Source organism: Cydia fagiglandana, chromosome 26 (genome assembly GCF_963556715.1).
Source record: "Cydia fagiglandana chromosome 26, ilCydFagi1.1, whole genome shotgun sequence".
Classification (NCBI taxonomy): Eukaryota; Metazoa; Arthropoda; class Insecta; order Lepidoptera; family Tortricidae; genus Cydia; species Cydia fagiglandana.
Genome location: NC_085957.1, coordinates 6,051,637 through 6,076,298, shown reverse-complemented (window position 1 = coordinate 6,076,298; position 24,662 = coordinate 6,051,637). Strand labels below are relative to the sequence as shown.

The following is a 24,662-nucleotide window of genomic DNA, read 5'->3' as shown; positions in this document are numbered from 1 at the left end:
TGGCTGTTTCTCGCTTATTATTAATTTGTAATATTTTTGTACATTTGTAAAACTGTGTAACACTTAACTGTTTTCTAATGTGTCATTGATATAATTTACTGATTTGTGTTTAATGTTGTGGAATATAAACTGTTATAAGGGACACGCATTATAATGCTTGCGATTTTTAACCCTTAAATGTATAGTGTTGCTAAATGTCTACAAAGCATTAGACAGCTCACAGTTTTAAAATAAAAAGGCTTACGTTCTTGAACGCACCTCTATACCAAAAGTCAAGTAATGGTAACATTCCATTTCTAACCGCAGCTGCACTACCGGTACTGAACGCGTCGCTGTCATTGTCAATTTCCATAGTAAAATTGTCAGTAATGCAGCTGCGGTTAGAAATGGAATGTTACCATAATAGGGTGATGATTTAATAGTTAAATTTACGCATTATTTTTAATTTATAAAAATTACATTCGTTTTAAGACGAAAATTCGGTAAGCTTGGAAAAATCCACAAGTTACCTAATAATTTTTTGTATGTGATTTTGAACGGTTTTTTCGGGGTATGTAATTATTTTATATTTAAAAACTTTATCATAGGTATATCGCAAATAGTGTACTTTTCTAATGGTAGTAAAAAAAATTATATATGTATTACTGAAAATTACATATTTACATAAATATGATTTAGCCAATTCAACTTCTAACACTGATTTCGCAGTTATATATTTTTTTCTACTTTTCCTAGAATCAGCAAACAATTATGTAATACATATATTAATTTCGGGCAAAAAGAAAAAATCATGCATTTAAGGGTTAAGTAATACTGAAAACAATAAAATCTTATCCGGTGATTTTTCACTCCACCCTCCACCAGCCCAAGCCAAAAAGTTCACCAATTAGTAGAGATGCACCGGATATTCGGTTACTATTATTATTTTACTATCTGGCCGGATACCGGATAGTAACATTGCTTGATTTCGGAATAAACAAATTGGATTTAAGAAACAGACACGGTCATAACCGTACTTGTTTATTATTTTCGAACAATTAGTCATTCCATTGACTTGCACGCGCACTCATTTCGAACCTATAGTCCGTTTTTTTTAGCATTAGAAAGAACTTCGCAGAAGTTCGCTTGTGGTTCTAAATCTGACACTTTAAGCGGTAACAATTTGAAGTAAATTATATGTATTGACCATGCTACATTAGATAATTCAATAATTATTAACAATTAATGAGTCTGATAAAAACTGCACGCTTGCTTCTGCGGAGTTCTTTCTAATGCTAAAAAAAACGAACTAGGTATAGAAATGAGTCCGCGCGAACGTTCACTAGGAAACAGGTCAAACCTGCAGAATGCGCACCTGAAAAACCGAAACGTATAGTTTCGCTGGCTGAATATTCGGCGGCCGGATACCGGATATACGGCCGATGGTCAGGCCTATTATCCGGTATCCGGCCAAACAATTATCCGTTGCATCTCTACCAATTAGTTATCAGTTAAGTTTACGCCCACTTTATAGTTTAGAAAGAAAAAAACTCTGATATACGCATACAACTCACCAGTAATATGTGTCCCATACTAGGGTGCTAATGTCTGTGTGTGTGTGTTTAAGTGTTGGTTTTTGCGTTTGTTGCATGTGTGCGTGCGGCAGATCGAAAACTGGAACAAAGTGTGGCCGTGGGGCGACGTCCAGAGGGGTATTAGGAAGTATAGGTAAGGTTCTATGTAAACTCAATTACGTAAGAGGCAAGCAAAGAAATTATATAAGTACAGTCGCCATCAGATATATCGGAGCGGCCAAGGTGTTCACAATATCTGAACACGCACTCTAACGCCCTGACAATAGAGGCGTATTCAGATGATTGTGAGCACCTTGGCCGCTCCGATATATCTGATGGCGACTGTACATCTGGGTTACTTAGGGTGGTATTCCACCTGAGGGGCGATTTTTGAAATTCGATCGCTCGATTTCGTCACTCGAAAATCGGTGGAAAACGGCGAAATGCTATTATTTGAAATACGAGCGATAGAAATTTGGATGGAGTGGTAGGTACAGCCGGCCTAGCCAAGGTTACAATCGCTATCGCTTCGACAACGAAAAGCATTATGTCTCTCTATCACTCTTCCATATTAGCGCGACAGTGACAGTTGCGTTTCGATCGCTACGGAGCGTAAGCGATCGGCATCTTGGCTACGCGGCCAGGCCATCCATTCCATCCAGGTGATCCATTTTCCCGAAGATCTCATGCCAGTACACTGAGAGAAAAATCATCACCAGGAATTAAAAAAAACAGTTCTGTACTGGGGGAAAAAATGAAGTTTAGTAATAATTATGGACGTTTCACTATTTCTGTAAAGTTTATTTATTTCTACAAACAGCTCAGTAATCCTAAATCTAATTTCAACAAACAGATAATAGAAATTGCAAGAACTAAATAGAAATTGCAAAAGTCAATTTGTTCCTATTAGTTGACTCTCCTTGTCCCCGGATTAAGTTTATTTTTGTAATTCTAAGTGAATTTTTGTTATCCTTTTCTCTCAGTGTAGGTACATGCAATGCGTTTAAAACAACAAAGCAAAAACTCACTTCTATTATTTGAAACGCAACTGTCACTGTCGCACTAATATGGAAGTGTCATCAGCATAGAGAGACATATGGTTTTCGTTGTCGAAGCGATAGCGATTGTAACCTTGACTAGGCCGGCTGATCACTCGTTTTCAATTCTATTAGTAGAATTTTAATGCCTAGTAGTGGAGATATAATTGAACGAAACACACGAAATCGAGCGTTCGAGATTCGATAATCGGCTTCTTGCCCAGTTTCGTTGTCCAATGTCATTGCATCTCATGGCTCCTCTACACGATGGACCAGCGCCGGCCACTCCAAGGGACGCAGCCATGCGGTAGAATGAGATAGCAATATCACTTGCTCCCTCTAGCGCATAAATGCGTCCCTTGGAGTGGCCGGCGCTGGCCCATCGTGTAGAGAAGCCATCACTCTCAATGAAAAATGTGAGACACAATACACATTGAACAAAGATATTGGACGGATGGAACACCGCCCTTAGAAACCCATTGACATTTGACAATTTTAGCAAGATACCAGAACTTTTATGGTACGCCAATTCTTGGGATTAGTTGTCAAGCGGACCCATGCTCCCATGAGCCGTGGCAAAAATGCCGGGATAACGCGAGGAAAATTATTTAATGACTAGAACCCTTATGGTATTTTAAATGTGTATATGTCGGCGGCCGATCGTAAAATCAGGCAGATGGTAATGTTCCTGTGTATTGTTTTGAGGATAGTCACATTAAACCAATATATAGGTAAGATAGGTTCGTTAGGTTGATTCAGATGCCCGAAGAGCAAACTGCCCAGAAATAGGAGCGGGGCTCCGTCGACTCAGGGAACGAGTCAAAGATTTTCACGTTTCACGATTTGCCTAGGAATTTCACCATATGCCTGATCTTACGATCGGCCGCCGACATATATACGCATCTTGAAGTTATGCAACTATGTATTGTCAAAAATGATTATTTTATAGTTGATGTGCATATGATACCATACCTATATCAGATATATGTAAGTGTACTTGACTTGAGTGTTATACTCGTATAATCTGCCCATAGTCCCTTTGAGTAACAGCTCTACCAAACAATATGGTTATTTCTACATAGTTATTTTTGCAATCCTTTGAAAATAAAACAAAACTGTAAAATAACAAACGTTCCAGAGAATCGAACTGCCACTTGGTAGACTTCCATATCCTCCGCGACACTGTGATAACAGCTTTAGAGCAAATAATAGAAGTGAGTTTTTGCTTTGTTGTTTTAAACGCATTGCATGTACCTACTGGCATGAGATCTTTGGGAAAATGGATCACAGTAGAGACCTGGCCGCGTAGCCAACGTGCCAATCGCTAACGCTCCATAGCGATCGAAACGCAACTGTCACTGTCGCACTAATATGGAAGAGTGATAGAGAGACACAAAGCGTTTCGTTGTCGAAGCGATAACGATTGTCACCTTGGCTAGGCCGGCTGGTTTTTCCCGATTCGTTGCGTGTTCCATTTTCGAAAACTTTTGGCTGTGGCGCGGAACAGTCATTTCATGACACGGCAGCCATGCCATGCGCCATAGAATATGATGACACTCCTCCCGTATCATACGTCACACATAAAAAACATTGATGACACGGCAGGCGTGTCATCAGCCCCGAATCGATTCTCATATAAACACATGTAATTGTAAAGGGTTTCTAGGTATTTTCTTTTCATATAACTATGGTTCTATGCTTTCGTTTATCAGTTAAACGTAATAGGGATCAATCACTGAACGCCTTGACTTTAAACTACATTATTTGATCATGTAATATTTTCATCTACCCTCAACTGGCTTAAGGAGCCATTTGAAGGTAGATTTTGTTTACTTTTATTTAAATACCTAAAGATACAGACTAAGTATGAACTCGCGCGCGAGAACGCAACTCATACTAGACCTGGTGGTAAAAGAAAGTTAACACAGTACCTCCATACAGGGTGAACTTCATGAAGTACGAAAAGCCGCCAATCACCACGGACCACCTCAAGAACTCGGAGGTGTACAAGCTAATCCACGGCATGGAACAAGAACCGGTGAAGAGGGTGGAGCTACTGACACCCGTCATCGCTGAAGCTGACTACAGAGAGGTATCGTACTACAGTCTGTATCTTGAACTCGGAGTACAAGCTCCACGGCATGGAACAGCAGCCGGTGAAGCGGGTGGAGCTACTGACACCCGTCATCGCTGAAGCTGACTACAGAGAGGTATCATACTATAGCCTGTATCTTGAACTCGGAGTACAAGCTCCACGGCATGGAACAGCAGCCGGTGAAGAGGGTGGAGCTACTGACACCCGTCATCGCTGAAGCTGACTACAGAGAGGTATCATACTATAGCCTGTATCTTGAACTCGGAGTACAAGCTCCACGGCATGGAACAGCAGCCGGTGAAGCGGGTGGAGCTACTGACACCCGTCATCGCTGAAGCTGACTACAGAGAGGTATCGTACTACAGTCTGTATCTTGAACTCGGAGTACAAGCTCCACGGCATGGAACAGCAGCCGGTGAAGCGGGTGGAGCTACTGACACCCGTCATCGCTGAAGCTGACTACAGAGAGGTATCATACTATAGCCTGTATCTTGAACTCGGAGTACAAGCTCCACGGCATGGAACAGCAGCCGGTGAAGCGGGTAGAGCTACTGACACCCGTCATCGCTGAAGCTGACTACAGAGAGGTATCATACTATAGCCTGTATCTTGAACTCGGAGTACAAGCTCCACGGCATGGAACAGCAGCCGGTGAAGAGGGTAGAGCTACTGACACCCGTCATCGCTGAAGCTGACTACAGAGAGGTCTCATACTATTTATAACTACTAAAACATCACGGGCATTAGAATCATTATACTCAATAAACACCAAACACAGCTAAAAATCAATTCGCTTTTATGTCAAAAACTGCTTCTATTACCTCATCACACACTATGCTGTAATTGCCTATAAAATAACTATTAAGTTGGAAGCTAAAAATTTGCTATAAGTGTTATGAACAAATCAAATTGATAGTTTAACGAACACTCTTAACACTACTCGTAGGCCATTCTGCAAGATAAAGCTAACAAAATAAAGTCATAAAAACGCACTACTTATAACAGGGTCTTCAAACTTTTTTACCTGAGGGCCGAGTTACGAGTATATACTCGTATATTGCGTCCCAGAAACTTTCGCGGGGAGGGTGTCTGGTTGCTGCTGATAGGAACAGTTCCACTCTTAATGAATGCTGACCCCTGGAGCGTGGCTCTCGCGGGCCGGACAGCGGGCACTCGCTTTATGTGTCGGCGGATCGAAATGGAACGCGTCGCCGGCCGGATTTGGCCCGCGGGCCGGAGTTTGGAGACCCCTGGCTTAGAACAAAAGCATTGTATTCATCATGTTAATTTCAATATTAAAAACAGTCGTATTAAACATAACCATTGTTAATACGAAGCTGCCGCACAAGCTGGAGTACCTGAAGGACTCCGAAGTGTACAAGATGATCCATGATGAAGAGAAGGAGCCACTCCGAGGAGTGAAGATGCTTCAATACATCATCGCGGAGACTCGATACCAAGAGGTATACTCGTACCTATAGTCTTTCGATCTGTAACTGGGGGGCTACCGCGAAAACCGAAATTCGCAAATTGCGGGGATCTTTCTCTTTTTCTCCAACGAATGCGTAATTAGAGTGACAGAGAAAACTCCCCGCAATTTGCGAACTTCGATTTTCGCGGTTATTCGCTATGTGCATGACTGGTGCTGCCCTCATTTTGTCGGAATTTCTACGTTAAATCTTATGGAGTAAAATTAGTTCAAGCGGCTGCCGCTAGTACTAATGGCGGACATTCCATAAGATTACCTGTGTTTGTGACGATCAGCGCCACCGACTTCGCACATTCCCAATAGCCCTGGCCCTGAGCCGATAATCCTTTGTATATTGTTAAGTAAAACCGCACGTGCCTCTACTAGTAAAAAAAGAGTTGTATAATTATCTATGGTTACTGAGTGCTGGCGAGTCGAACCAGTCTAAAATGTGTCATCCAGATGCGTAACAAAGGCGCGTTACCGGAGAGCGCACCTGCACTAGTTTTTTGAGCGTTGGACAAGCCCCCGCTCAGGTGCCAATTTTTTTGCAGGTACGTAGGACGTGCGCACAGTGTTTCGTCTAGAACAAGCTAGGTGGACAAAATTATTTTTTTGTTTTTGGGTAGTATTATGGTTAATATTATTCAATTAAATATAATTTATTAAATTTTCTAAAATACCATGAAAAAAAGTAAAAAAATTAAAATAAAATATATATTTAAATTAATTATATATTTTTTACAAATAATTGATTAACCCAATAATAAACAAAATTTTTCCAGTTCATTAGATACATTATTTTTTAAATTATTTACTTAAAAATATACAAAAAAATAAAAATATATATAAAAAATTAATTAAAACTTAACTTATTATTAATAATAAATTATTTTAAATTTGTTAATGATTAATAACCTAATAATCTGTTCTAACTCATGTATTATATCAGAATAATAATTGTTTTCCTTGTTTTGCGTAAGTTTTTTGAAGTTCTTCTGAAGGATATAACACGCATGTACCTATTGCATTGGGCAAATAATGATATGATGGATATTTATGATGATCAGCATTCATTAACCACTTTTTAGTCTGCTTGTAAGTTTGTTTATTTCGATTTTGACTCAATAATATGCTAATGCCTCATTAACACTTAGCTGCCTAGAATTCATTGAAGTTCCTACTGTTGTCGTAAGAACAAGACTACGTTGGCTTATGTGGATTTTCTCTAATATTTTTTAACATTTTTTCCGTGTTCTATTTCCTGCCGATGACGAATCAATCGGGATTTAAGCAGCAGTTAAAACACTACGTAATTGTACCAGATCTTTAATTCAGCGTTTTTTCGTTTTGAAAGAGGAAGTTTTGGAGTTTAATTTGGGTCTTCCTGCAGGATTAACATTTTCAGACGACGTTGATGTACTTGATCTAGTTATGCACACTCGTAATTCTATATTTTGGCCATCCAGACCCCTTTAAAACTTTTCCACAAATTGCTTCTTTAATCTTAACGCACTATTCCACTTGGTATTCAGTTTTGATGAATAACTGGTTTAAATATTTTTCAACCGTCTCTCAGACTCTTTCGTGAAATCTCGTAACTCATATTTTACCAATATAAACTGATAAAGGTGGGAATTTCCGTCTTTTTTCCCGTTATTTGTCCATTCTTCAAAAACCCCTTCCCTGAAATAGAGAAAACGTGTTCTGCAAAAAAAAAGAAAAAAAATGTTGTGAAAATTTGTGAAAAATGAAATATACACCATCATAAAGAAGGATAATGGTAGTACACTATATGTAAAATCTAGACTGTTGTCAAGTGTTGTCAAGTGTTTGCCAGTCTATCAAAGTTCGAAAACTAAGAAAAAATTCAACATTTTTAAAGTACATTTTTAATGCTACATATATTGCACTATTACGAGAGATATGAATATGTTTAAATGAAAAATATAAAGTGCTTACCTTCAGCTATAAGATCTATTACTACAACTTTCCACAATATAATGTTTTACTTGAAAGAGATGTTGTTGAACGCATCACAGAATTGCAACTGATTTAATTGTGCGATTGCACTTTCCTCGTTAGCTGACTTTGGCGCCCTATAACTCATAAAATTAGAAAGTTAGGCATGATCTATTTATGGGTTTGGGGGTTTAAGAATGTTATTTATCTAATCTAATTACCCATTAGTGGAAATTTGATAATGAATTTTGTCCACCTAGCTTGTTCTAGACGGAACACTGTGGTGCGGTTTTACTTAACAATAGACAAAGGATTGGTAGTTCGGGGCCAGCTACAAATCGGCAGACTATACCGCCGCAGACTAGCACCGACTACACCGCATTAAATACGTTTAGTAAAAGCGCGAGGTCACCACACGTGTGCAAATCTAGTTGTTAGTTGTTACTGCCGCACTGCCATTGAGTAATAATATAAGTTAAGAAAGAATGGTAACAATACATGATCTAAAATGAATAAAATCTTTATTTATACCTATATATATTATATGTATATGTACTCTTGTATTGTTATATTTCTATTTATGTATATTTGGAGTAATGTGTATTCAAAACGTGCATTTTATTTATTTTAGGGATTGTACACTTTTGCTTTTGTTTGTCATTCATCGTTACTTCTGTTCTACTCATTTCCTCAAAGGTTAACTGGAAGAGATCCCTTTCAGGGATAAGTTCGCCTTTGTTGTATTTAATTGACTCTGTAACTGTGTTTCTCGTGTTTATATTTCTATGTACAATAAAGTAAATACATACATACATACATACATGAGTTATATTACCAAAACTCGAGTTATTTTGTAGTCGATCTCATCATCGACAATCACAGTCTCAAAAGCATTGTATTGTCAAAAGCACCAAAGGTTAATTTAGGCGACTTATAATTAAGGTTTATATTTTTATTTTACAGAAATGCCGCTCCGTCACCCCTTCTGCCGACATGAGACGCTAATAATTCTGTACTCACTGGCTTTCTCTATCTTTTTGTGTTTTGTATTGTCCCTTTCATTGAATAATTTGTACTCGTGCCGATTTAAAATAAATATACTGTTGTAACTTCGGAAATTAGTTTTATTACTTTTTGTAGTTGATTTTTTCTGTTACCACGCTGGGAAGGCAACTAATACCAGTGGGGAGACACTATCCTGACTTCGGTCGAACTCGGCTCCGTTCCGGCTGCACGACCACAGATAAGAAAATGACTTGAATTTTGACAACCCTAAATAGCCGAAAAGGATAGTGCCATATATTATAAAGGGGTAGCATGATTCGACCCTGAACCGCTGTCAAACTTCGGGTTTGTAGGAAGTGTCCTTTCTGTACGGTAGTACTATTATTTCTTCTGTGCTAATACTACTACAGATGTAGTGCATAATTGTTTTCCATCGTATTTTCTCGGAAACGTTCGTATTTGTCACGCTACTTCAGTCAGTACTTTTTGTACCGAGACTGACTGTAGTAGCAAGAAACGTTCGTGCGTTTCCGTGAAAATACGATGGAAAATAATTATGCACTACGACAGTATGTGTCTGACCATGGGGCTTTAATTCCAGGGCTTGATTTCACTCGCTAAACTGAGTTACTTTTACTATGGGACCAACCCTAAAATCGGGGGAAAAAATTTAGCGTTTGCATTGAAAACGTCGACATCTGATCAGCTAAAATGTATGAAAAAGTAAAAACATTTTTCGGGCTTTCGGGGTTGGTGCCATAATAAAAGTAGCTCAGTTTAACGAGTAGAATCGAGCCCTGAATTTAAAGCCCCATAGTCAGTAACACCCTGTATAATAGACGTACCTACGGAACCACGACCTTGGTGCAATTATATAATGGCATGTTCGATCGTTACGTGTAGAAAGCGATTCGCCGTACGATTCGTCCGATAAAGACGCAGATATGGGTTAGAACGAGAAAGAGGTATCGTTGGCTAAGACTGTGTACCCATGTGAAATAATAAATTCATTACAAAAACCGGACAAGTGCGAGGGCTCCGTAATTTTTACTATTTATTTGTTGTTATAGCGGCAACAGAAATACATCATCTGTGAAAATTTCAACTGTCTAGCTATCACGGTTCATGAGAGACCGAGGGACAGTGGAGTCTTAGTCTTAGGGTCCCGTTTTTACCCTTTGAGTACGGAACCCTAAAAAAGGGATTTAGCTGGTTTTACCTCTTAGCCCCCCCGCCCCCCCCCCCCCCACATCTAGCGTCTTTCGAGCGTCGGCGTCTACAACTGTATGGCCGCGCTCGACGCAACGTCGACGCAACTGCGCGGCGACGTCATTTTCCATAGCGCTGACCAGACGCCGACAGACGCCGACGCTCGAATGACGCTAGATGTGGGGGGGCCCTAACGATATGCAGACAGAACCAAGGTTCATCTAGTACTAGTATAAAAGTACCTACTTTTTTCAAGGTAGCTAAGCTAGCTATGACGTCTATTACTTAGTATACTTTGTTTTAAGGTAGCTATGAAAAAAGAAAGAACAATTAACAGTGATAATATATATTGCATTAATCTATACACGTACATGTAACTTGGTAAAGCACTTAACATTAAGGTCCAGATTTCAATTGTTGCACTATACACCGTGAAATTTTAGTGGTTGTTTTCCCGCGGCAGGGCGATTTGCTATCGGTAGTACTTTCGAATTATGATAGACAAACTTATAAATAAACTGTTTTCCAAAAAAAAAAATTACAAAAAAATAACCTAAACTCGAACAAGCGCAAAACAATAGTAACACATTAAAACTGCAAGTCGACGACAGTTCCCGATATTGTAAACAGATAAACAAATAAACAAGCACATGTTACTTTTTTAAACTGTGTAACAGGCTAGAGTGCTTTACTGTTTGACAACTGAAATTAAAATTTACTTAGACTGTTCCTTCACGATTAACAGCTGAAATAAAACCTTTTTATTAGTTTGATGACTGCCATTACGTTGTGTCAACTTTGGTAAATCGAATAATTACATCCTCTTCGCTTATTAAACTAATGTGATAACAGATCCTGTCAATGTCATCACTGCTATTTCTAGTAAAATGGATCGACATTACAAATATTCTAATTTGGAGTACGTCGCGATGGTGCAGCTGTACGCTAGGGCTAACTACGACTCCCACGCCGCCCGGCGACTTTACGTGGAACCGGACCATTTACAGTCGCTGCGTCTTCGGGGGATTTTAAACCCCCAAGTTCCACACGGACGAACAATTGTCGCCGCAACACAGCGGCTGCTTAACCACGGGCAGTTTCAAACGCCAGCACATGCACAGGGCAGAGGTAATTGTGTATTGAACGTGGCGGATTGCAGTTCGAACAATTATTGCGGTATCGGGAAGTTTAAGTGTTTGTTTAAGTTTTTGATCATTAAAAGCTTGATCTTAACTTGTTATGTTTACTTTTAAGGATCTGCAAACTAACTGCACGTAAAATGTGTGAAGGAAAAATAAATGGAACTACTTTTTAGGTTATTTTGTTTCATTCACTCAAAAGAATTAGGTAGGTACTACTGCAGTGCTACTACTGGTGTTAGGTCACTTTCGAGTTTCGTTCGACACATTTATAAATCTGGCATTTCTTAACATTATTTAAAAAAAAGATTACACATCGACTGTATATCGATAGCAGAATCATTTCGTTGCGGGAAAACAACCACTAAAATTTCACGGCGTATGTAAGCTAGGTATGTATAGCAGTAGATGAATACATGGACTTCGATTAACCCTTCAACTTCCAAGTTAAATTTGCCAGTCAAAAAACGACCTTTATATTTAACATTAAAATAGCACATCGATTTCTTACCTAAGTGTTAGTAACAGTGTACCTACTATAAACTATACAATACAAGTGAAATAGAAATACATATCTAATCTTTATATCTAATATATTTGGGTGTTCAACAATTTACTGATTTTGCAAATAACTTTGAAAGTCAAGCCTAGCGTGCGCGGCGTCATCGTGAAGACGTAAACTTTGTCGTGAAACATAGTCTGGCAAGCCCAATTTGTCATTAAATGAGAACAAACAAAACTATACATATATTTAATTACACAAACGGGTCTACCGCGATATAATTTCATTGTTTTTACCTTTCATTCCGACGTTTCAGCTGAGTTGCACCAGCTGTGGTCACTGAAAGACTGACGTCCCAACAAATGTCAACGGAGATATTAATAAAACACCACTAACCACACCACAGCTGGTGCAACTCAGCTGAAACGTCGGAATTAAAGGTAAAAACAATGAAATTATATCGCGGTAGACCTGTTTGTGTAATTAAATATGTGTACAAAACGCGAGAGTTTAAAGTGTTATAAAACTATACATAGGTACTCCTTTCATCTTTTGAGTGAAACAGTCCCGGGCCAAACTGTACCGAGTCGGAAAGCATTGCATGATGCTGGGTTGTAGCAGTGCGCGTCATTTGACGTTTTTGGCGGTCAAATGGTTAAATACTGTGAGCTAGTTAGTCAATTATTCCTATTCATTCAATTACCTGTATTTTAATAAATAGTCAATAATCAAATTTAAACTGTTGTGAGACATACTAATACTGTATAATTATTTTGCTATATCTACGCCTAGGCCTATGTCAGTGCTATATTCATTATGCGCTCTAATCAAATTCTAATCGTTATATAAATGCCATTCGTGAAATTGGCAAGTCACAGCCAACCCCTGTTTATTCCCCATATTTACTTGGTAGAGTTTTGTAATGAGTCAATGACTAAGTATTACACGAAAGAAATAAACTTTTTCGCCAATTTTAAGTACTTAAATATTTTCTTTTAATATTTTCTGGTGGTAATGGTGGTAACCATTTGGTAAATGTGAAAAAAAAATCATTAAACATTTAGGTATATCTCAGTCGGCTAAAAACAAGTCAGCTACAGAAGTTTTAATAGGTTTTCCAGGCTATAGAAACGGGCAAATATTTGCCGCGATACGCGTAACACCCGTATGTTACATGGACAAGTCTAACTTATACTTTACTACACGAGAACACGGTAAACAATTTCGAATATTGTTATGCGTCAGGCAAAATTAGTATATTTCTTGGTATCATCTTGGGTCGTCCCATTCGTTTTTCGTCAAGTTCTTATATTAGTCCTATTCGGCTTTCGTCCCTCATTCTACATTGAAAGCCACCGACGATTGTGATGAATGTAGAATGGGTGACGAAAGCAGAATAGGACTAATTTAAGAACTTGACGAAAAACGAATGGGACGACCCAAGAGGATACCTATTTTTAAAATGGGCGGTATATTTGGGAGTATACATACATTACTACGAAGTATAATACTTAGGAGTAGGTAAATAGGTGTAATCATCTGTGTCCTATATTTTTTAGGAAAACCATCAGAAATAGATTTACTTTTGTATTTCTAACGACGTTGCAATAGACAATACGAAACAAGAATTAGTATATAACAGATATTTTACATATAACTTGCTAAGACGTGTTAAAACCTTAGAGCATGTTAAAACCAATAAAAAACAAAACACTAACACAACATTCATAAGCAACATTTATTTTTATTTCTTGAAATAAAGTTGAGTAAGGCCACAAGTATCACAAATTGGATATTGGCTAAATAAAACTTTAATTTCGACAATAGTATATTTTCATTTGACAATTTTAGACCCTTTCTTCGATTATAAATATCAATATCATAAGGCTCTATCAAAAATTCACCAAAAAAAGAATCGCTAAAAATTTGATAATATATGTAATTTGACGTATCCGTGGTCCTTCCTATCCTTGGTCCTTTTCCTTCCTATCTTTATTATTAAGGCTCTTTTAACCTCTAGCCGCCCATACGTCAAACCTTGCCAAGCAAAATGAAATTTTATTCTGTCAACACAAAGTTCAAATTAGAATGGAACAGGAGACCTTTTTATAGGTCTCTGGGCGGCTAGAGGTTAACATAGACAAGTAAATAATACTGTTTTATGACTATTGAAATAATTGTCCCTAAAGTGACTTGTTCAAACTCGAATTCACTAATTTAACTAGCTGCCGTATTCGAACTTCAAGATATTCACAAGAGACGACACGTACTAGATCCAATCTAGATACGTTATAGTTTAGATATCAACTAGTTCTCTTTTGCAGCTCAATTCGGGCAAACAATGTCACTTTTACGTTAGATAGAGTAAGATATCTATTAGATGTGAAATGGATCTCTAAGTCATATCCTGTGGAAATCGTTCAAGAGTATCTCCAGAATCGCGCAAATGTCAAATTTGACAGGTTAGATCTTAAACATATCGTTCTCGTATCTTGGTGATGTCTAAAAGATATCTAATAGAAAAAAAAATCAGTTTAACCTTTAGAAACGCCAAGTTTTGTGAATAAATAATGCCAACCTAAAAGTGGGGTGCTTTTCAGTAGATTTTCATCAAAAAACGATCGTCGTGAAATGCCGTCTTTGGCGTCGTTGTCACGATTTTACGCTGACGTCAATTGCCGTCTGTGGCGTTCAGGAGGTTAAACATTTGTATGTCACAGCAGCAAATCTATATAAATTATAATATTTATTATTTACTTGTCTTTCCTTTATTTACTTTAAACTTGGTCAAACTGTCAAATACACACTAGAAATTGACGAGGGACGAATTCCGTGACTGCACTTAAGCTAATGTTACTTTAATACAGATGGTCAAGCAAATCTTGTCAGTAGAAAAAGGCGCGAAATACAAATTTTCTATGGGACGATATCCTTTCGCGCCTACATTTTTCAAATTTGCCGCCCTTTTCTACTGACAAGATCTGCTTGACGCAGTATACATAGAATACTTCAATTTTAAAATGGGGTTAAAACTGTCCGAACGCGAATGCCGGGCGTTTTTGGTGGTGGGGTTAAATAAGACCCATTCACGAAAATAGTTCGAAATGCACGCGAACAGTTAGCGAACGTTATGTAAATTATTCGTGAATGATGAGGACGTGCTTATATAGCAAAGAAGTTTAAGCATTAGAAAGAACTCCACAGAAGCAAGCGTGCAGTTTTTATCAGACTCTTTAATTATTAATAATTATTGAATTATCTAATGTAGCATGGTCAATACATATAATTTACTTCAAATTATTACCGCTAAAAGTGCTGGATTTGAAACCACAAGCTTACTTCTGCGAAGTTCTTTCTAATGCTAAAAAACATGGACTATAGAAAGGTCTCGAGAAGTAGGTACTTGATAGATGTGTAAATGAAAAAAGTACATCCAGCAATAAAAGTGTCTGTCACAAAAACTGTTATTGTTGTAGCTGGTGTTCAGTTTTAACCCCATTACTATAATACAGTCGCCATCAGATATATCGGAGCGGCCAAGGTGGTCACAAATATCTGAACACGCCTCTATTGTCAAAGCGTTAGAGTGCTTGTTCAAATATTGTGAACACCTTGGCCGCTCCGATATATCTGAATTGATGGCGACTGTACCTAAATATGCAGATAAAATAAATGCAGTAAGCAACACTCATTTATATCTATAAGTATATTAATTAACACGTTCCTATATTACATATAACATTTCAAATTGCGTTGACCTTAATTTAATTTAACATGCATAACATTCTGTATAAGCTTATGTTTAAATGTACATATTCATAAGTAATAATATTTTTTCATATCGTAGACCGAAATCACAATTTTTTGCTGAAGAAGTTACAAAATATGAAACTAGGTACTCAAATCAGTGAAACTAAAAGACATTAGGACAAATATATCTACTACTAGAATCATAAATATTTTTTTTAAATTTATGTGTTATTAAAACTACAATCGTAACTGAAAAAAAAAATCAAAATATTCTCCTCTGGCTTTGATAATAAACGCAACACTTTGTTAAGACGAAACAGGAGCTGAGTTTTAAATATTTTAGGTAAATATACCCGTCTCGCTAACGGAAGCGGCACCTAAAAGTAGTGCGATAAGGACAAGGCGAAAAATCCTGCGTAAAAATCTCAAAAATCGAGGTTTCGTACTCCTCTGTTTCCTCCTCCAAAACTTAACCAATCGTAACCAAATTTGGAAATCTAAATGATTATGAAATTATCTGTGTCAGACCGTTTTGCTTTTTTGGCTAATTGATATCAGTTTTGAATGCCACGCCTCTCATTGCGGCATAGTCAATTAGGCCATTTTGGCCATTTTTGAAGGGCTCTAGCGCCTTAAAAAACAAAAATATCAAAAAAAGCAAAACGGTCCGACACAGATATTGAGAATATTAATCTGTGTTGAAAAAATCATTGCTCTAGCTTCAAAAACCACGGAGGAAAACGAGGAGTACGTTTGTATGGAGAAATGACCACTCCTGTTGGCTCTTAAAGTCATCAGCAATTGAAAAAAAATTGTCACCGTATGTTTGGGCAAGTCTGTACTGTAAAAAGAAAGTTCAAAGAAAGTGAAATATTGTCATCTTATGTATTTTAATAAGTCTCTATATTATTGCAAAAATAATTACTTTTATAATACTATATGTACTTTATAACCCCTACAACAGATTAAAATTGTGATAGGCCTTGAAGCACTAGGATAGTCAAAATTAAAAAAATTATAAGAATCTTCAAATTTTATATATTATATGTAGGGATGTACCGACTAGTCGGGAAAGCCGACTATCCGGCCACATTTGTAGTCGGCGATTAGTCGGCGACTAGTCGGCAAAAATGGCCGATTAGTCGGCACTTTATTAGTGAGAGAAAAACAGAAAAAAAGAAATCAACAGTCAATATTTACTATATGATATATTTTACTAAAATATCTCTTGAGGATGCATACAAAAACTTTTGTTCATATAATTGACCGTTTGATCGTTATCGTATCCAGGTGGGCTGGTGTTTTCCTCTACAGAGGGCCGAGTTTTGAACTTTGACCACTTTATTTCGTGTATTTCCTTAAATGATATCTCCACTACTAGGCGTTTAAATTCTACTAACAGAATTGAAATCGAGGGGCCAATACCACTAGATTCCAAATTTCGATCGCTCGTATTTCAAAAAATTGCATTTCGCCGTTTTCCACCGATTTTCGAGTGACGAAATCTAGCGATCGAAATTCAAAAATCGACCCCCAGGTCGATCTCAACTGATTCTCGTGTAATTTCATGGCCAAGTTCGATAGTTAAATGATTTTATTATTATTCAGTTTTTTTAACGGTGGAGACATGGGGAACTGTTTATGTTATTGCAAAGTTTAGAGACTTAGTTAGGGCACGTTGTTCGTAAAGATGCTGACCACAGGGGATAGGTTCTTAACTGGCGACTACGTACGGAAAATAGAGCTTTGGAAATACCTCCTATAAGCTGTACTGACAGTCTGCTCAGGATCTCAAATAAAAGAAAGACAGAAATTGAACGAAGATTCTTGTAATAGGTCTTTGAACCTGTACAGAATACCTTTTAGCTAATATGATGAATAGCGCAACCAAAGGAGCAAAACTATTGTTTTTCACCTGAACTATATCACCATATAGACTTGTTTAAGTCATATAAAACTGTAAATAAGTATGTACCTACTATTGTGTGCCCTTACAGGGTGTCATGACATGAACTGGCCTTTTAATTTGTAACACTTAATTATGTACATGACAATGCAATATTGAATAAACAAGAAACTAATGATCTGGCCGACTAGCCGACTAGTCGGCCGACTAATCGGCCATTCGAGCGCCGATTAGTCGGCTAGTCGGCTAGTCGGCCAAATCAATAGTCGGTACATCACTAATTATATGTATACACTATGTTTCCAACAATTATGTGGTTGGACTGTCATTTGAATGTGTTGGGGTTTCAGTGTATGTTTTTTTTTGTATTGTATTGTATTCTTAAACAATTTATGTGCGAAGGGAAGAACGGTAAGTAATATAAAGTTTATATTATTTTATACAAAATGAATGGTAAAAATGGCACTTATAACTGGTTTTATATAAAATAAAAGTAACAATCAATTTAACATGTGCATTTTACCGTCTAAATGCAATTAAATGTCATGAAAACTTGGTCAAAATTATCTAAAAAATTTTACCCATGGCCTACAAAATCTTTTTTTAAGAATAACTTTTTTATACCTCGATAGGTTTAAGTCATGGTAATATACGTCAAAAGTATTATCTTATTTAAAGTCTGCACTTTAGGCCGTTTAAATAATCTGAATAAAATATTAAAAATACTCCTTATTTTGGGATTCTGCCTATTGGTCAATATCCCAACTAAATATATAGTGTTAGTATTATTTTTACTATTTCATAACACTATACAAATTACAATTTAAAAATAAAATGGCCTACTATTGCATATGACATTTTCCGTATTTTATATAACGTATACATAATTTAATCTAAGTATAATAAAAGCTTGAAATAAAATTAATAATTTGTAAATACGTTTGAACTCTATGGCACGGATTCTACATAGACTATGAATGGTTAATTTTAAGCTAAAATTGACTGCAACATTTCGCCGTAAAACTGAATCTTCAATTTAAATTCTTTTCTCAATCTGGCATCTGAAATAAAGATAATCATTACTCATTCTTACATATTATTATAAGTTAGCATGTTATAAAATGCCCAACATATACACGGTGTAACATGAGGAAACCGAATAATTTTAACCACGCATTTCTGAGGTCAAAAGAAGGAAAAAATGTAATATGAGTTTAGATCAATATCGCCAAAAAACACTTTTTTTTTTGTTTTGTTTTTTCAATTTTTTGAATGTATTTGTACATAAAAAATAAATGTTATTGGTAAACTTGTTACTTAAAATTGATTTTTACATTTTTTATTCCTAAAACCTTCTTTTTGCAAAGTGTTACTTGTCACTTTTTGACATCTATCAATAAGAATATTTAGACTACGTCCCATAGCAGCAACATTACCATCAAAAAAGCCTTTTACATTATGTAACAACAAAAACGTTTATTTTTAAATTATTTTTATCTCTGAAACTAGGCGCTTTTAAAAAAAAGTTTATAGGACATTTGTCTCTAAATATGATCAGGAATACGCTGTTAAAATTATTCGGTTTACTCATGTTACACCGTGTATAAAAATCCAGCAGCTGACTTTAAAATACTATTCCTGATAGAAATAAGGAGCCGTCTATAAGTTGCATAATAAAAAAAAATATAGAAAAAAAGGAGAAAAGGAAATATGTAGTAGAATATTTTAAGGACAGATTTTACTGAAGCTTCGGAAGATTCAATAAAATTTAGATTAATGAATTTCGTCGTCATGTATTGATGAAAGTTATGCGGATAACACTCAAATAATTACAAGTATACCGGGTGTGGCCTGTAATATGAGCAAAAAATTAAACCGTAGGCTGTACTCCTCATATTGACCAACATTTGTTCAGCAACTTTTAAAAACTACTTGTGGTTTGATTTTTAATACACTTTAAAGTTTATTCTAAGACGCAATGTCTTGCGAATTTTGTTATGTTTAAGGCGTGACAAGCAACGTCAATCACAATGATAATGGCATGGCGATGGCGTCCATTGAAGATAATATTTATTTTGTATGAAAAATAGGGAGTCTAAATACTACATAATTTTTAAAAGTTGTTGAACAAAAGTGTCACCGTTTGAGGAGTATAATCTATGTTTTGATTATTTGCTCGTGTTACAGGCCACACCCGGTATAATTTAAGTACATGATATTTAATAATGAACGATAAACTTACCTCACTCCCGCATGTTAGACATGTTGGTCATGTTAGACATGTTAGACATGTTGCTCATGTTGCCCTGGTAGAAGCTGAAGTCGTCCATGCTGTCAGGCTCGAAGGCTCGGATTTGCTCGAACAGATCGCTATCCATAAAGGAGCTCTCCGTCAGCGCGGGCGTCGCGGCGCTCAGGTAGCTGTTGTTGTGTAGATTGTTGGGGTTTTCGGGTAGATTGTGGGTGAGGTTTTCGGGTAAATTGTTGGTGAGGTTGTCGAGTAGATTGTAGGTGATGTTGTCGAGTAGATTGTTGGTGAGGTTGTCGGGTAAATTGTTGGTGAGGTTGTGTAAATTGTAGGGGTTTTGAGTAGATTGTTGGTGAGATTGTCGAGTAGATTGTTGGTGATCGTGTAGATTATAGGTGAAAATGTGGTAGTTTTCCATGGAGGTTGTAGAATGTTTTAGATGTGATTTTTTGTCAAATATATGGAAAAGATGATCGATTAGTTAAGTATTAGTGTAAGTCCGAATAATTTGTGTCAATATTAAAGTATTTGAGAATGGTTTAATCGCAAGTGATGTGTATTACGGAAATTACGGGAAGATTTGATTAGTAATTGTCGATTTTCAAGCAATTTTTTTTTAAATTATAGTTGTAAAGTTAGTTAAGAGTGTAGATTTTTAAGTTATGGTTTTATTAAAGTTAGAGAATATTAAGAGTGTTATGTGTATTAGGTATATTTCGTATTGTTTTTTTCGTGCGTAGTCCAGGGCAGCCCCAAGGTCGCAGGATCGGGAAAGAGAAAATGCAACACTATTAGACATTCGGTCGTTGTAATAAAAAAAAACCTAATTGTTTCGCCAAAAAGGCAGCACAGACAATATAAAGGCAGTGTGTGTAATATCAAAATATTAGAAAGTTAAGCAATTATTTTTGAAATATTGATAAAAAATAAAAAAGTACGACCGTCTGTGTTGCATTTTCGCGTGAAATCGTAAGATAAAATTGTCTTATTATTTTTAATAAGTATTAATTTATTTAAATAGTGCTGATGAGAATAAGTATTACGGTATTATTCATTCACCACAAAAGTTTTTAGAACATAATAAGACAATTTCACCTAAAAAGAAAAACTGTTTTCCAATAGCACATAGAATGTATTTGAAACACATCAATAGATACATACATCCAACATATAACCTGTCTTATTCGCTATCTAAATTTACAAGACGGCCAAAATACGAACGAGACATTTTTTCGCGTTGGTCAATATCCTATTGTACTTAAAACTAGGTGGACCATTGTTTTATTTGATATCTGCCCAAATCAGTCGAAATAATACTATTAATTTTGGCATAACTTAGGGACAACCAATGGACAACATACATAAGTGGACCTAATCAAAAACGAATATTATATGGTTTAATCTACTAATTTTACATTAAAAAAAAATCTATGACAGACGTACGGACAGTGGAATATAATGGAATATTAGGGTTCCTTTGGAGGTACGGAACCCTAAAATGTACGTGCTACACTTTAATGTCAAAGGATGATATAAATAGGACTATTTTTATTGGTAGTTAAATGAGGAGAGGAGATCATCAAATTTACAAAATTGTATCAAAATCTGACGAATAAAAATCGATAACAAGATAAAACATTGCCCAATAAGTAAAGGATTACCCAATGCCTTAACAAACCTTATTTATTAAGGATATTAAAATTAATAATATGAAAACCCCATCGATGTCTCTATCTCATGCCAAGCTAGTTTGTAAAGGAAATTTTGAGCACGCTTTTTGGAATACTGTATCAAAATTGGTCTATGTCGGATGAACCATACCCGTTAAAAAATTTCACAAATTCACGAAGTAGCTTTTAAGCTGTTATTAAATCTTGTTTTAGTTTTCTTTTTTTAAGGATTTGATTACACAATGTGTAGAGTTTAATAGTACAGTCCTAGACTCGGAGTAATTAACAACGGAGACGCCATGTCTAAAATTTTCGGTACAAAATACTCTGCCGTCTTTTGCGGGGGAGGGGCACATCAAATGTATAGGTACGTCATGTCAGATAAACGTCAGTCCATACATATGGTTGACCATTGGCCGCCTATTTTCGACAGAGGGGAACGCCTGTTAATGGCGGCTCCATTGTTAATTACTCCGAGGTCCTAGACATAGACCTAATTATAATTAATCTATCAAGCTATGATACATAAATAAATATACAAGACATCATACTTTATTACTAGACCAATGATTTGCTATTTCGGAATTCTGCTAAAATACTTTTATCGCAGTAAATCTAATTGAATACCAATGTATTCTTTCCATAAAACTCAAGTTCCACAAAGCTCAACTGCAAATTATTTTATCGTTAAATAATCTATAACCATAGTCACAAAGGAATTTCTGGCATCCCGTGATAGAAACAGTATTTCCTTAATAGCAGAGGCCATAGAGTAAAAAAACTAACGACATTTTTTTGTATGATTTTTTTGTATGACGATTTCGTGTATATAGTTATATATCATAGCTATATTAAATAATAGTCACATCCGTAACGCAATAGTTTAAATTCGTTAGTAAATACAGTACCCTCCGGGGTAAAACAGTCTTACCTATGTATTCTAACATTTCTAACCAGTATATAAACCAATGTAAAATTTAATATATTTATGTATCCAATATGATCTAGCCATTTCCAATTTATTTTTGAATGGCTATAAAAATCTATATAAATAAATGCACTGTGTGATATAAGAAAAACCTATTCACGTAATACATATTGGCTGTATTGCTATCTTGCATCTCGTTCTTTGTTTGGTCATTAGAGAAAGACAGAACTTAGTCACTAGTTACCAATACAACAAATATGAGCAAAGAAAAAAGTTAAACAGAGAGCGAAATATGTGAGATCTCAATTATGTCCAATTATTAAAATATTTTGCTCGTTTAAAATTATTATTAATATAATTTGCTCGTAAATTTTGTTTTTTTTGTTTTGAATTATACGAATGTCAATATATAAAATGAACTTAAATCATACGAAATTATTTCAGCACCATGTCTAAAAAACGAATGACAAGATAAATGTAATAGGAAAGTAGTTATTTTATTATTATTAAATATTTTCATAAAAAATCTTAACTTTAAACATCTTACTTTTATTTTTTATACTCGATGAGAAAATTGACAGAACTACTAACTAGGTATATGAATAAAGTAAAATATCAAAAATGCGATGTATTTATTTCTTACTACTACGTGTATACAAAGTTCTTAATTTCTTAAATTCTGGACGAAAGTAGAAATTCATGCAGAGTTCCTTCTTTTTTCGTATCATGCTCTCTGGCAACCCCACATTGTGTTTGGGCAAATAAAATTGGGGTTAATCGAAATTAAACTTTCGTGAGACATATTTTAAACTGTTTGTGACTAAAAATTCAAGTGAGTGAAACCGTTGTCGTCTAAACAGTTTGAAGTTGGGGTTATTAAAATTGCCAAAGCGCAATAATGGGGTTGCAAGAGAGGATGATGGCTTTTCTTATTAAATGAAAAGGAAAAATCTCAAGGAGAATAATAAGTATGTATAATACTGTAACCGTCCTACGTGTTGTAACAGATTAGTATTACATACATTAAATATGAACAATATACAGTATGTAAATCAACGAAAAACATTTACTCAAGCCCGTTAATGAATTGGTCACACTGAGCAACTTTTACGACGGCACCAACCCCGAATTCGCAAAAAAGAATGCCTCTCCCATAGAAAATTTCAATGCTAGACCAGCAAAATGTATGAAACAACCAAATTTTTTTTCGCAATTTCGGGGTCGGTGCCATAGTAAAAATTGCTCAGTGTGACCTACACATTAACTAAGGGTTTCAATAAATGTTTTTCGTTAGTTTACATACTGTACTTCAATAAGTGTAACACCTCTGTGAAACAGCTTAATACTATGTCAAACATTAATAGCGTAAAAACATCAATACAAATACTTATGTCTAGTAGTCAAAACGACTTAAACCTATTTTCAATTAAACATGATCATTTACAATATTTAAACTTTCGCGTTTTGAACACATATTAACTCACATTTATAGATGGGTCTATCGCGAATTTATTTTATTAGCTTTATTTATCGACGTTTTGACACGGTTAACGTAATAAAATAAATTCGCGATAGACCCGTCTATAAATGTGAGTTAGTATGGTTACTAACAAACATCGGATTCTTGGGGGCAAATTGTATGACGGATAGGGATCTCGTCATACAATTTGCCCCCAAGAATCCGATGTTTGGTTATTAAATACTATTTAAACCGTGTTATGTATTTAAACCATGTCAATTTGTTTTAGGAACGCGTCAAAACTAATATCAATAGTCCGTTTGAGTCATTCCAGGTGCAGATGCTGTCTATCGCCTTTGCGTTTGGAAGGGCGTGGAATGAATTATATGACTAAGTTATTTTTTTGTAGTTTAGTTAAGTTTTTACTTTGTGCTTAATTGAATTTATCATTACACATGATCAATACCCGGTTATCAATAGTATTTATAAAATCTAGTTTGCCCGTGAAGGCAATATTCAAGATCGTATACATTTATGTGGGAACTTTTGTGCTGTTTTTTCACGAGGGTGTATTTTTCAACCTCATAATAAAAACCCATAGATAGCATCATGTCAACCAAGATTACACAAGTAAAAAAACTATTCAAACCACCAAAACAATCGTGTTTAGTTATTTGATTTTTTTAATTGGAAAAAAGTAAGTGTAGATATTACTTTTACTTTGAAAAATA

The 24,662-nt window shown here is 35.9% G+C and overlaps 2 protein-coding genes and 2 long non-coding RNA genes across 4 annotated transcripts in view; 2 read left to right on the top strand and 2 right to left on the bottom strand.

Moving 5' to 3' along the window:
* Positions 1-9,233, top strand: part of LOC134677494 (titin-like) — a 56,976-nt gene extending 47,743 nt beyond the window's left edge. Inside the window, exons 19-21 of the mRNA XM_063535976.1 lie at positions 4,532-4,682; positions 6,023-6,148; positions 9,079-9,233. Coding sequence (XP_063392046.1) covers positions 4,532-4,682; positions 6,023-6,148; positions 9,079-9,120 — 319 coding nt within the window. The 3' untranslated portion in view covers positions 9,121-9,233. The remainder of the gene's footprint in view (positions 1-4,531; positions 4,683-6,022; positions 6,149-9,078) is intronic.
* A 4,461-nt stretch (positions 9,234-13,694) lies between these two features.
* LOC134677500 (uncharacterized) lies at positions 13,695-15,563 on the bottom strand. The gene is made up of 2 exons (XR_010100028.1): positions 14,961-15,563; positions 13,695-14,826 (listed from the first exon to the last, which is right to left on the bottom strand). It is a non-coding gene; the product is annotated as an uncharacterized LOC134677500 (long non-coding RNA).
* Positions 15,564-17,853: 2,290 nt separating this feature from the next.
* LOC134677467 (signal transducer and activator of transcription 5B) overlaps positions 17,854-24,662 on the bottom strand; it is a 69,720-nt gene continuing 62,911 nt past the window's right edge. Inside the window, exons 22-23 of the mRNA XM_063535948.1 lie at positions 19,869-20,047; positions 17,854-18,687 (exon numbers count right to left, since the gene is read on the bottom strand). Coding sequence (XP_063392018.1) covers positions 19,870-20,047 — 178 coding nt within the window. The 3' untranslated portion in view covers positions 17,854-18,687; position 19,869. The remainder of the gene's footprint in view (positions 18,688-19,868; positions 20,048-24,662) is intronic.
* Positions 20,940-22,847, top strand: LOC134677511 (uncharacterized). Its single transcript, XR_010100038.1, has 2 exons — positions 20,940-21,808; positions 22,023-22,847. It is a non-coding gene; the product is annotated as an uncharacterized LOC134677511 (long non-coding RNA).